Source organism: Tachyglossus aculeatus, chromosome 6 (assembly GCF_015852505.1).
Source record: "Tachyglossus aculeatus isolate mTacAcu1 chromosome 6, mTacAcu1.pri, whole genome shotgun sequence".
Taxonomy (NCBI): domain Eukaryota; kingdom Metazoa; phylum Chordata; class Mammalia; order Monotremata; family Tachyglossidae; genus Tachyglossus; species Tachyglossus aculeatus.
Genome location: NC_052071.1, coordinates 22344116 through 22358509, shown reverse-complemented (window position 1 = coordinate 22358509; position 14394 = coordinate 22344116). Strand labels below are relative to the sequence as shown.

At 49.6% G+C, this 14394-nt stretch overlaps 1 protein-coding gene across 1 annotated transcript; it reads left to right on the top strand.

The window, feature by feature from the left end:
- The first annotated feature begins 12843 nt into the window (after nucleotides 1–12843).
- Nucleotides 12844–14156, top strand: SOX3 (SRY-box transcription factor 3). Its single transcript, XM_038748377.1, has one exon. It carries the CDS (start codon nucleotides 13002–13004, stop codon nucleotides 14016–14018), a length of 1017 nt encoding a protein of 338 aa, XP_038604305.1. The 5' UTR covers nucleotides 12844–13001; the 3' UTR covers nucleotides 14019–14156.
- The last annotated feature ends 238 nt before the right edge of the window (nucleotides 14157–14394 follow it).

Genomic DNA, 14394 nt, shown 5'->3' with positions numbered 1-14394 from the left:
TACAGTGCTCTGCACATAGTAAGCGCTCAATAAATACGATTGATTGATTGATTGATTGATTGAGTTGCCCAAAGTCACACATCTGACAAGTGACAGAGTCAGGATTAGAACCCATGACCTCTGACTCACAAACCCGTCCTCTTTCCACTGAGCCATGCTAAAGCAACTTGACAAAACATCAACACTTCAGGAGACTAGGCACTAAAACACCAACATCACACTAACTATTGTCTCTCTTCTCATTACCATATTAAGTATGCATTTGACATCAACATAAGCCAGTGGTTACATTTATTGGACTGCAAATAGTGAGTTCAATTAATGAAAGTTTGGAGAACTTCATGCCAAAATCTGGACTTGAAAGAGTCCAAATTTCAATCGACTCAGAATTAAACATCTCCTCCCACAAAATAGATTTAAAGAGGAAGATTTGAACCATGGTGTGAACTGGAGTTCTCAACAATCCGATATTAAAGAAGGTGAAATGGAGACAAACGTATTTGATACCCATTTTGCTTCTCCAATCTTAGCAGAGTCCTCAATGTGCAAGAGCAGGATCTGGGAAATCCAGTCCAGCTGAGGTTATTACTGGCCTGGAATTTCCTGGCCTACCAGCTCAGTTCTGGGAATAATAATAACAATAATAGCAATTGTACTTGTTAAGTACTTAGTATGTGCCAAGCACTGCAGTAGATATTAGATAATCAGGTCAGATACAGTCCCTGTTCCACTTGGGACTCAGTCTCCAGGGGAGATAAAACTGGTAATCCCCATTTTACAGATAAAGAAACTGAGGCACAGAGAAGATAAGTGATTTGCCCAAGGTCCAACAGTAGGCAAGTGATAGAGCCAGGATTCAAATCCAGTTTCCCCTGACCCCCAGGCCCCTGATCTTTCCATTAGGCCATGCTGCTCTTCTGTGAAGATCAGATTAATTTTCTCTCTGCCTCACCTCCTCGTCTTTGGGTCCTACATAGCATAGACTGAGCGGAGTTCCAACACATTTTCTTCATAATTCATTCATTCATTCGCATTTATTGAGTGCTTACTGTGTGCAGAGCACTGGACTAAGCTCTTGGAAAGTACAATTCGGCAACAGATAGACATGATAATTATGGTATTTGTTAAGCGCTTACTATGGGCTGAGCACTGTTCTAAGCACTGGGGTAGATAAAGGGTAATCAGGTTGTCCCATGTGGGGCTCACACTTTTAATCTCCATTTTACTGATGAGGCAACTGAGGCACTTGCCCAAATCACACAGCAGACAAGTGGCAGAGGCAGGTTTAGAACCCATGTCCTCTGACTCCCAAGCCCGTGCTCTTTCCACTGCGCCACACTGCTTCTCTCCTCCATATCCTCAATGTACATAATAATAATAATAATGGCATTTGTTAAGCACTTACTATGTGTCAAGCACTGTTCTAAGCACTGGGGAGGATACAAGGTGATCAGGTTGTCCCACGTGGGGCTCACAGTGTAATCCCCATTCTACAGATGAGGTAACTGAGGCTCAGAGAAGTCAAGTGACTTGCCCGAAGTCACACAGTTGACAAGTGGTGGTGCAGGGATTAGAACCCATGACCTCGGACTCCCAAGCCTGTGCTCTTTCCACTGAGCCACGTTGCTTCCCAGTGATTCCCTTCTAGACTGTGGGCCCATTGTTGTGTAGGGATTGTCTCTGTTGCCAAAATTGTACTTTCCAAGCGCTTAGTACAATGCTCTGCACACAGTAAGAGCTCAATATATACAATGGAATGAATGGCCACAATTGTTCCCTCCCCCCATCCCCTCTCTCTCCCGGGCTCTCTCTCTCTCTTTCTCCCTCACCCATCTCACTCCTCTTACAAATATGCACACAAACACCAATACACACACACAAAGTTTTCAAGACAGATAGGTCATTCTTTGCCCACTAAAATTGCTGACTAAGCTGCTAACGGTAAATTCATTTTCGCCTGTGACCTAAACTCAGATTTGTTTCCACACTGTCGAAGCTGAAAGGCAGGTGCTGTAATGTACATTGCCATAACCACAAAACCCCCTTTCCTTCCGTTGTAAAGGGAAGAAAGAATTACAGTTTGGAGGGTAATAATGAAGGAAGAATCCTATATATATGTCAACATGATCTCAGTGTCTGCAAGGCATTCTTTAAACTGTTTTTGTTAAGGCCATATGCAGACCTTCTTTAGAATTATGGCTAAATTAATAGCAACTTCACTAAACCTCATGAAACTGTATGAGTAAAATTCTCATCCAAAACAATAGGAGAGATCTGGACTGTCATGTTTTCTTATCTCCATAGGTTTAGAATTCCCATTGATAACAATGTAAGAATAGTGGAATATTCATCTTTGGACCAATCAGGTAGATCTAAATGTAGAATTTTGATCTACCCTTTCATTCTTAAAAGAATTGTCTTCCTAAGGAACCCAAGGAATTTAGGAATAGGTGTCTATTCCTTTGGTCAGTTCTATTGAGTAACTTTGGAAGCTACACTCTCACATTGTTTAGATAACAGCAGCAGCAAGGTGAATTTTTTTAAAGCGCTAAATGGGCACATAAATTTCTAAGTGAAAAGAAAACCAGAATTCCATTCCCAGAAACATTTGCAATCGGGTGTGCGAATGGAAAATGAAAGAGTGAGAAATATGATTTTCTTAATATTCAACTAATTAGGAATGGCTTTCAGTGACCATTTTAATGTCTCTATTCTCTCCATCTCTTCTGTTAGATTAATTCTAAATTCTGATTAGCATAGAACAAGGGGGAAAGGGAGAGAGACTGTATTTCCAGCAGCAACATCTATTGTTAGCACTTCATCTTAAATTATATGAGGAAGATGAAATTGGGCCTTTATTTTGTACTGAATGAGTCAATCAGGTGAAGATAAGGTTTTTCTAACAAAGCAAAGGAAAGCTATTTTCTTTAAGAGATTAACACCACCTCAGATGGTCACTAAGGTCTCAAAATTATTTGTTGCGTTGCATTATTGGTTAGTTAATTTTTTTAGGAATCATTTTAGACAGATAAGTTTTGAAGCAGGAATCCCACAAAGAAAAAAATAGAGGACTTTTCCTAGAGTTTGTCGGGATGTTTTCTGAGATAAAAATCAGTTTCCCACAAGTTTCATGATGATTATTAAAAGAAATCTCCCATATTATTTTCTTTTCCTTTATGAGAACATTATTATTTTTCATTGCACCCTAACGCAGGTTTTTACAAGCAAAGAATTTCAAGTAGTGGGGACTCAGTAGTGACAAATGGAATGGAATTCAAACTAAAGATATCAAATCAATACCCGGCTGTCTATGACATCAGAAAGCTGAACACTACATGCTTGTAGAAAACTGTTGTTTTACAATTGCTTATGAATATCTGGAAAAGTATTTGATTACCATAAGTAAAAGGGAAAGAATATTGATTTTAAAATATCTGGGTGGATGTCTAATGTTAACGGATATCATACATACTGAGCTGGTTATGCAAATTCCTCCACCCTTTTCAATGTAGCCTGGGTTTCTCATATTATGCGCTAAGAAATATTCAAAAGAATAGACACTTCTAAAAAATGTAAAAGAGAAATATCCAATTTTATGCATTGAAAATATGGTGTACTGTATGACTTTCACTGCAATCTACTTTAGGGTCTTTTTGTTGTTGTTTGTCCCTGACAAAATCCCTGTGGATCAACTGGGATTATTTAAAATATATAATCTTATTAGCTAATTGATGATCATAATGAAAACAATTGAAAATAAGAAGCCTGGCGGTGTGCCATCACCACGGTTTTATGGTGCAACAAAGTTTACATTAGCACCCTGTTTTTCCTCTTTCCTTATATGAAATGAACAGCTGTAATTGAAAAGCAAGAAGCTCCATGGTTTATAGAAATAGGTGTTGTTAAGAGCCTTGGCCATCTAATTTTCTTCCTATTGCAGGGCAGGCTTCTATTGTCTGTTCTTTAGAGCTAATTTCTTTTCTGATCAAAAGGCCCACATCATTGAAAAGGTAGTAATGACTATTCATTTGTCTGAAGCCTCCATTCTCCAGCCTGCACGAGCTTTATTTAGAAACTGCTATTTCTTTCTAAAAGGAAAAGCTCATTTATATCCTCTATAATGTCAATTAAAGGAGAATATATTTTAATTATTTATCCTGCAGAGAAACCTTTTAGGAACTCAATTTTCTAGGTGTGTGATATAGACTCTACTCTGTAACAATATGTGAACGTGTAATGATATCTGTGCAATTCTGGATATGTTTTATTTTAATTTACCACTAATGAATAGTTTATTTGTGACTAATTAGCAAGTTAGATTGCTACAATTAGTGTCCAATTTTTCTGATAATTTAATTCATAAAAAGCCGGCCATTAGGAGAATAAAATAAGGTTGGTTGCTGGCTTTCTAAAGAAAACATGTCACAGAGGCTTCCTTTTTTTTTTTCACTTAAAAGGGTTATGTAGAGACCGTGTCAGTTTTAAATGGAAGCATCACAACCTTGGTTCTTACATTCGGTGAGAGAAAATGTTCATTTAGAAGTGGGGCGATGATGATATGAAGTAAACATTACACTAAGCGACGCAAGACTACCTCTGTATCTCCCTGCCAGATTCCCTTTGACAGAATTGTCCACAGAGTTGAAATTCAGGCGAGTTGGAGAGGAAGGCCGTAGGAAACGGGCAAAGGATTTAGGAAGGCAAGGCTACCAGCCACTCGGGCGACTGTCTTGCTCCCGGCTGTCCCGATCTATATTGCTTATTGAGACTTTTTTTTCCCTAAAGTCGGCTGGGCAGGGGGAAAAGGACAGTGGCTTTGCCAGAAACCAAAACACTGAAATTTCTCGGGGATCAAGACTGGAGATTCGTTGCAGAATTCCCCAAGGCACAGTGTGCTCGTTTAGTGAGGCAGCGCCTGGCATGTCTTACCTCTGGTTTTAGTGGGTTTGTTTTGTTTTTCCACCCTCCTTGGACTGATCTTTAGTGATTTAGTGTTCGTATGGCTCCTTGAAGATGAGTCACTTCGGAGTCACTTAGCTCCCTCCCTAAAGGGTGAGAAGGGGTGTCGAGCCACTCAAAGTGCCCGCTGCGGGGTTGGGGCACTATATTGTATTTTCCAAAAATTCAATGTACAGTGGGCCACCGCACCTCCCCGCAGGGGAGCCTCTATATTGCTTCTATATTGCCTAGATGGGGGAAGGGATGACTTGCTCCGGACTCAGGACTCCTCCCGATGCGTTTAGAAATGGTCCCAGGGACAGACACTCACCAAGAGCCCCCTTTTTTCATCATCATCAATCGTATTTATTGAGCGCTTACTGTGTGCAGAGCACTGTACTAAGCGCTTGGAAGTACAGGTTGGCAACATATAGAGACAGGCCCTACCCAACAGTCGGCTCACAGTCTAAAGGAGTGGGCTCACAGTCTAAAAGAGTGGGCTCACAGTCTAAAAACCCTTTTTTCCCCAAGGATGCCCTCTCACGCTCTGGGAATAAAGGCCTTCAGCTGAGCTACTTCGAGAAGCTCTGTGAAAATGAAATTCGAGGGGGGATTTCAAAATGAAATTCGAGGGGATGGAGGGTGGGTGAAAGGACGGGCTGGAGTTAGGGGAGAAAAGAAAGGACGAGGAAGGGACCCCTTGACTATCATTTCAAATACTTCAGGTGCCTAGAAAGCTTTCCCGCGGAAACGGGGAAGGCAAGGCGCAGCGAAATGGGGAAGGGGCATGTAAGAAATCTTTTTTTCTTGATGTACGTTGACTTTTCTTTTTTAAAAAAAAAAATACTGGTTTTTGGGGGCCAGCTGCTTCCCGGGGCGTAGGGTGATAAGCCAGTCCCTCCCGGGTCATCTTTTCCAGCCCCCGGGAAGCTGTAGCCGTTACTGGTGGTCTCCTGCACAACTTGGTTAATTAGACGTTGGGAGGGAAGGAGGTGGGGGGAAAAAACCCCTCCTTATTAGCGAGCAGCCTGGTCTGCGTGGCAGCAATCCCTCCCCTGCAGCTGGAGCTATTACCGCGAAGCGATTACGCGCGGCTCCGTTTTTGTCAAAGCCAGATAAACAAATTCCTGGCCAACACCTGAATGAGCAGGGCGAAGGGACAGGCCAATTAAGAAATGTGACTGATGATGAGGGGGCTTGTCCTGGGGGAGGGCGGTAAAAAGGAGGGGGGGGACACAATCTGGTGCCCAAAGATGCTATTCAGAGGCTCTCCAAGGGGTCTGGTTGTCAGCGGCCTAAAGAAAGTTCGTCTTGCAGGAAGCTGGAAAGGAGATTCCAGCAGCAGATTCCAGCAGCAGACGCATCAGGGACCTCAGTTTCCCCCGCCCGCCTCTCCTCCTTCCAGCCCAAGCTTCGTTGGGAAGTTGCAGGAGGGGAGGGGATGATGAAGATGATGATGATTTTGTGTGTGTGTATGTTGTGTTGAGGGGGGGGGCCGCTGCAAGAAACTGCTGCAGAAACGGGTTGGACGTCGTCTCTTGGGCCTGGGTTTGCACCAGTTACGCCTTTGGGGAACTGTGGGTTTTTTTGTTTGTTTCAGTATGCTTAAGGTAAAGGTGATCAAAATCATTAGTCCGTTTCCTTCGACTGAGCTGTGCCCGCCAGGAATGGAAGACGGCTGGCTGCCTGCCCCTCGAAGTAGTAGCAGAATTACCCATCGGTTAATTGACATGTTAATGCCCCAGGTCAGGGCGAATCGTTTTAACCCCGCGCCCCTGCTAGGAGGGGCTGCTCCAAATCTGCTGCATGTTAAAAGTAGCCTCGGTGTGGCAGGTGAAACGGATTCCAGGGATGCTTTTTCTGTGCTGAACTTGAGCGGGAGTCAGCGTCCAGTTCCCGCAGTGGCCCCGGGAGCCGAATGGGTTACTAAGAAAGACGACATAAGGCAGAATTCGTCTCCAGCAACAGAAACAATTCGGAACGTTTGAAACCTGGAGAGGAGCCAAGCTTGCCAAGCCTTTCCCTTAACCCTGAGAGGCAGCTATCGAAGCAACTGGGGAAACGCAAACCCCATTTCCCATAGCTAGTGGGGTCCCCATTCAGATTTCCGCTAGGATGAGAGAGTCAAGTTTCTTTCCAAACGAAATTGGTTACTAAATGTTTTAACAAGATCAGGGTCTTTTTAAAAAAAATCCTGTTAGCACAGGTATTTTCTGAAGACATTCTCCCCAACTCTCCTCTCGCCACACCCTAACACCGACTTGACAACTTTCATCGGTTAGCTTTCAGAGTTTAGAAAAGTGCTCCGCGCTTAGGACAGTGCTTGCCGCATAGTAAGCGCTAGCAAGTGCTATTATTAGTAGTGTCGGTTAATAAAAATCGGAAAGATATTTGAATAGTGGCAGGCAAAGCTTTCAGAAGATCCAAGCAGAATTCGGGAGATTTACTCTTGAGTGGCTGGGGGAGGGGGCGGGTGTGTTTGGCTGGGGTGGGGAGAGGAGAGAGGTTGCAAAACGAGGTTTCTTTGGCCTCCGCAGAAATGGAGAGGCTCAGCAGAATTTCTACTGTGGCATAAAATCTGGCTTTGACACCTGCATTTGTTCAAATCCACAGGCTCCTCCTGCTCCATCTCAGGCACCTGAGAAAGTCACTTCTGCTAGTGAGAAAATGTGTGTGTGTGTGTGTGTGAGTGTTGGGCGGGGAGGAGGAGGGGGATCCCTGTGGAAGGATTCCCGTCTCCAAGCTACTTTTCCTAAGGACACTGAATTCTTTATAGCAACTGGGAAGAGTTAGGAGATGCATATCTGGAAGGATCTGCCTTTCAATTGAAGCAGGTTTTGGAGATGGCAAAGATGTGGGGAAATAAATGCAACCAGAAAACCTTCATCAACGATTATCTTGGGGTTAATAATAATACAGAGCTGGAGAGGGGGGGTGTATTGGGGGCGGTGTTTGGGGTGGGGGGCATGTGTGTGTGTGTGTGTGTGCCTGAGTTGAGGGGTTTCTCTCCAGGTTACCATCGGGCTCCCTAAGGACATTTCCTGACTCATCACGTCTTTTATGCAGCCATTATCGAAGCCTTTCCTTAAGAATAGGGCTTTAAACGAGGCCTCGGTGGGCCTCTTTTTGCACGGGGGCGTGAGCTCTCTTCCTGCCGGCGTGCAAGCCCCAGGTCTCAACAAGGCGATCCAGGGATGTCGCAGCTTTCCCAGCCTGAAACAGAGCGGGAATTCCTACCCACCCCCGGCTCCCTCTCCTTCTCCCGGCCGTGGGACGGTGACTCCGGGAATCGGTCTCCATCCGTCCTCTGGGGACATAAAAGAAGGGGTTCCCTGCGAGACGGGAAAGACTGGCAAATTTTGGAGCTGGCTTTTGCTTCCCGAAGCCGATAAGCGGCGATGTTGCAGCGTTCTCGGGCTCCACCGGTGGAGCCACGTGTCGGGAATTGTCGGGAATTTGGGAATCACCAGGGGAGCCCCGTGAGGGGAAACGGACTGGGTCGGCCCCCCGCAGACTGAGGCAGTAGTCGCTTCTCGGGACACTGACCCGGGCCTGATCCGGTCCACACTGGACTTCAAGAAAAGGTCCTCGAAAAGTTATTTTCCAGGCTACTAAGGTCCTTGATATTATTCGGAATGCCATGGGGCCCCTGATGGTGTTCCCGGGCTCTTTTAACACCCGCCGCCGAATAATAATAATAATAATGGCATTGATTGAGCGCTTACTATGTGCAGAGCACTGTTCTAAGCGCTGGGGTGGTTACAAGGTGATCAGGTTGTCCCAAGGGGGGCCCATTTTACAGATGAGGTAACTGAGGCCCAGAGAAGTTAAGTGACTTGCCCAAAGTCACACAGCTGACAGTTGGCGGAGCCGGGATTTGAACCCCTGACCTCTGACTCCAAAGCCAGAGCTCTTTCCACTGAACCACACTCGGATTGATTTCCCGGAATTCAGCCTAAGGCCCCACAATACGAAGAAATTTGGCGAGCCATACCACGCCTTTCCAATCCCCCGGGGGTGGGGGGAATTAAAGACTATTGCTCTTTCTCTCTTGAACTTTTGGTTGCTCTCACGAGACTGCAGACAGGTTCGTGGAAAACAGGGAGCTTGCTCTATGCATATCTATTCTATTTATTTTATTTTGTTAATACGTTTGGTTTTGTTCTGCGTCTCCCCCTTCTAGACTGTGAACCCACTGTTGGGTAGGGACTGTCTCTATATGTTGCCAACTTGTACTTCCCAAGCGCTTAGTACAGTGCTCTGCACACAGTAAGCACTCAATAAATACGATTGATTGATTGATCCCAGCAGGCAACAAGGAACAGTCGCCAAGTCACACAGTCCTGTTTGTTTGGACCGCACCAGTCAGGAGAAAATATTACGGGTTGAAATTAGCGGCACGGTCGAGTCTAAAGGGACTGATAGAAATCATGGCTGAGACAGCGGAGATTTTGACAAACCCTGAAATGCTGCTCTGTCACCAAATCACTAAGACTCCTGAGTCATGAATCTAGACAGACGCCAGCAAGGGAATACCGTCTTGTCTACCTCACGATTTGAAACTGAAGCTTTCCACGGATAACTGAATCCTATATACGACGGGGAGAATGGGAAAGAAAAGTGGAAATAGCATCAAAGGCCGTTCCTTTTACAAACTCTGGCACCGAGCTCGGGGGAGGAGGGCTCGTGGGCTGTTCGAAACCGTTTTCTGACCTCTGCTTAGTGGATTCTAATTATAATAATAATATTGGTATTTTCTCGAATCTAGATTCTATTTTCTAGATCCCTGGATCCTGAGTTCTTGCCTAGCAGATTTTGGATGGCCCCAAAATGAAGCGCATTTCTCAGGATGTTGGTTTAGGGCATTGGTTAAGAAGACCTAAATTCTTCATTCTCTTTAGTTTAAAGGCAAACTTGCTCCAACCCCTCCCCCCAGACACACACATACACACGGGGTTTGGGGTTTCCTGGGTGGGACTATGGGGATGGAGAGAGCCAGTTGACACTTCTTGGAACCTACAGCATCTGAGGGAGGAATAGCCATCCCCCATCCTTGCTTTTGCCATCGGTCACAGCCCATTCGGGCCCTTAATATACGAATCTGATGCATGTCCCTTTCTAATCCGACCACGGGCATCCTTCAAGTGAGATGGCATTTGCCAGATCTTAGCCGTTTTCTCCTTTTCCTACCAGATTTTGCTGAGAGCTGGGAGGAAAGGGTGCGGGTGGGGGAGAGCAAGGGAGGAGGAGGAGCAGGAAAAGAGGGGGTGCCCGGTGAGGACCGGTCTCAGCGTCCGGTTGGCAGGAAAGCCCGGACTACGACTCTGCCGAGCCTGGCTTCGCCCTGCCCCATCCCCCAGGGGCTTTGGAGGGGGGCGTTAGTCACCTCCCCCCAATATCTCAAGGTCTTGGCTGTGAGCCTGTGAGACTTATTATTAAAAAGGAAAGAAAAGAGAAGTCGAGCCCGCCTGGGTTGCCTTGATTTATAGCTTTTTAATTAGCGCCGTTGCTCTGAGCCCTCGCTCTTCTTATTATGGGCGCTCTGATTTGCTAATTATTATTTTTTCATTTCTGAGGCCGGGCGGTGAGAAGCCGCGGAGAGGTTCCGGTACCCCGATGCTCTGGCCTGAATGAGCGAAGGGTTAAGCCCTTTCGGGCCGGCTTTGACCCCCTGCGGCACCAAAACTTCCTTCTGGCTTCCCGGGCTACCGCTTCACAGCCCTTGGGCCTTGGAAACTTCTCCATCCCTCAGCCATCTCTTGCCTTGCTCCAGCCCTACCCAAACATTTTGGAGGGGAGGAAGCGGGGAGGAGAAGGCTCTGCGACCAAGAAGAGAGCAGAGTAATAGTAATATTGGTACTTGTTAAGCGCTTACTATGAGCCAAGCACTGTTCCAAGCGCTGGGGGAGATACAAGGTAATCAGGTTGTCCCGCATGGGGCTCACAGCCTTAAAATCCCCATTTTCCAGATGAGGTCCCTGAGGCCCAGAGAAGTGAAGTGACTTGCCCAAAGTCACACAGCAGATAAGTGGCGGGGGCGGGATTAGAACCCATGACCTCTGACTCCCAAGTCCGCGCTCTTCCCACTGGGCCACGCGTGTGGTCCTTTCTCCCGTTTGGGGAAAAGTATCGAAATGGTGGGGAGGGGTGCGACCGGGAGAAAAAACCGGGTTGTCTGGGCCTTTAAGTAAAGCTCCGGCTCTGGTCTCACAGGTGTGTGTGTGTGTGTGTGTGTGTGTGTGTGTGTGTGTGTGTGTGTGTGTGAGAGAGAGAGAGAGAGAGAGAGAGAGAGAGTGTGTGTTGGGCAGGGGGCCAAGGCGCTCTGATTGACAACTCCAGCGAACTCTGTTCCAGCTTCCCCCCAAAAAAGTTTTCTTTCACTATGAGGGGACTTTGTTGTTGCCATGAAAACGGATTTTCCAAGCCCCCCACCCCCGCCACCCCTACGAGGCAGCGGACTGTAAAAACCAAAGTGGCAAAGTGGGTGGGGGGGAGAGACAGAGACAGAGAGACACAGGGAGGTGGGGACAGAGACACAGGGACAGAGAGACGGAGAACCAGGAGGAAAGAAAGCTGAGCCTGATCGCCCTCCTGGAAAGCAACGGCTCCGGGGCGGACGAGGGAGCAGCGGTCCCTGCCCCAGAATGAATAATAATAAGAATAATGGTACTTGTTCAGCGCTTACTATGTGCCGAGCACTGTTCTAAGCGCCGGGGTAGATACAGGGCCATCAGCCCTGTCAGTTCCCTGCAGGGGGGGGACTGGGTCCCGGGCTGGTCCGGTCCTGGGGCCCTGGGAGAGCTCACCTCCTCCCGGAGGCCTTCCCAGACTGAGCCCCCTCCTTCCTCTCCCCCTCCTCCCCCTCTCCATCTCCCCCGCCTTACCTCCTTCCCTTCCCCACAGCACCTGTATATATGTTTGTACATATTTATTACTCTATTTTACTTGTACATATCTATTCTATTATTTTGTTAATGTTTAGTTTTGTTCTCTGTCTCCCCCTTCTAGCCCGTGAGCCCACTGTTGGGTAGGGACCGTCTCTATATGTTGCCAACTTGGACTTCCCAAGCGCTCTGCACACAGAAAGCGCTCAATAAATACGATTGATTGATTGATTGATTGAGAAGCTACTGCTGCTGCTAAGGGAGGAGCGGGAGGCCTGTGTCCCGGAGCGCAGGAGTCGGCACAAACAACAGTGCAGCAGCTCGGGGGCCGTTTGGGACCCCCCGGCGCTGCGGGAGCGGGGGCGTCCAGCCCGCTCACGCCCCTCCCTCGCACTTCTTTAGCACCTAATCCGGCAAGCAGAGGAAAAACAAAACTCTCTTCTGGAGGAGCTATTGTTCTCCGCGGCTCCACCTCCTCCCCAAGGCCGGTCCCCTCCATCACGGCCGCCCCCCGGCCCTTCCAACCGGGGGGAAAGGGACCGGGTTCCCGTTTTCTCTCCAACATTTCTCCCCAAAAGTCCCGGGAAGAGTTGCTTTTATTGAACCCGGGCAAGACTCCCGCGTTCTTCCCTCGGCTGGCAGCGGGAACACTCTCCTCTCCCCTTCCCCCCAGGCCGGGGGACAAGCCAAATCCCTTGACCCCAGCGCGGAGTTGGGAAGGGATGGGGGTGGAGGAAGAAAAAAAAAAAGGGGGGGTCCTCCCAATTGCCAACTTTTTTTAACCAGCTGGTCCACCCCACTCCCCTCCGGCGGGGCGGGCGCTGATTGGCTGCCTCCCGCTCATTTATAGGCCGTCAATCAAAGTCCATCCCCCCTAATTGAGAAAGGGAGTTAGAGCGACTAAGCGGCCGCCGGGGACCCGGAGCGCACCAGGAGAGTCCCCAGGTTTTGTTTTTGCGGTGGTTGTTGTTTTTTGGGTGCGGGGCGGGGGGAGAGGTTGCGCTTTTTTCTCTTTTTTTTTTTCTCGTGTGCGTGTGTGTGGTGGTTTTGGCGCTTTTGGGGGCCACCCCCGGCGGCCGGAGAGGAGGGAAGGGGGGAGGCCGAGGAAGTCAGCGCACTTTTTTCCCCCCGGCCCCGCCGCCCTCGTCCGAGCTGGCTCACCTGCTGCAGGGCCCGGCCATGTACGGCATGCTGGACGGAGGAGAGATCAAGAGCCCCGTGGCCGGGCCTCCCGCCCCGGGCGGTGCGGGGGGCAACGCGGGCCCGGGGGCCAACGGCAAGGCCGGAGGAGGAGGAGGAGCGGGAGGAGGAGGAGCAGCGGGCGACCAGGACCGGGTCAAGCGGCCCATGAACGCCTTCATGGTCTGGTCCCGCGGCCAGAGGCGCAAGATGGCCCAGGAGAACCCCAAGATGCACAACTCGGAGATCAGCAAGCGGCTGGGCGCCGACTGGAAGCTGCTGACGGACGCCGAGAAGCGGCCCTTCATCGACGAGGCCAAGAGGCTGCGCGCCGTGCACATGAAGGAGTATCCGGATTATAAGTACCGGCCCCGGAGGAAGACCAAGACGCTGCTGAAGAAGGACAAGTACTCGCTGCCGGGCAACCTGCTGGGGCCGGGGGCCGGGCCCGCCGTCGGCAGCCCCGTGGGCGTCGGGCAGAGGCTGGACCCCTACGGCCACGTCAACGGCTGGACCAACGGGGCCTACTCGCTGATGCCCGACCAGCTGGGCTACGCGCAGCACCCGGGGATGGGCAGCCCGCAGCTGCCGCAGATGCACCGCTACGACATGGGGGGCCTGCAGTACGGGCCCGTCTTGCCGCCGGCCGCTCAGAGCTACATGGCAGCGGCCGCGGCCGCCGCCGCCTACGGGGCCGTGGCTCCGGCCTCCTACGGCCAGCAGCCCACGGCCGCCGCCTCCTCCTCCTCCGCCGCCACGGCCACCATGAGCCTGGGCCCCGCCGTCAAGTCGGAGCCCAGCTCGCCCCCTCCCACCCTGACCTCGCACTCGCACTCGCACTCGTCGCAGCGGGCCTGCCTGGGCGACCTGCGGGATATGATCAGCATGTACCTGCCGCCCGGCGGCGACGCCACAGACGCTTCCTCCCTGCAGGCCGGACGGTTGCACGGCGTCCACCAGCACTACCCGACGGCCGGGTCAGGGGTCAACGGCACGGTGCCGCTCACCCACATCTGAACCCCCGTAGACTTTCAAACCACCACCACCCCCCTCGGAAGGAAATCCGTTCCTTTACCCGTTGCCCCCACCCACCCACCGAAAAGACAAACTCGACGGACGGCACCAACTCTCCCGACCCCCCCCTCTCTAAGCGCTCTGCACACAGTAAGCGCTCAATAAATACGATTGATTGATTGGAAGTTGCCCATCTTCCTCTGACCCCTTGTCGACGCTTTTTTTGGGGGGGGGGGCGGTGTCTATAATAATGCTCTAAGCGTGAACAGGTTGTCCCACGTGGGGCTCGCAATCTCAACCCCCATCTTTTGCGGATGAGGAAACTGAGGCCCAGAGAAGGGAAGCCACACCGCTGACCGCGGGCGGAGCCGGGATTTGA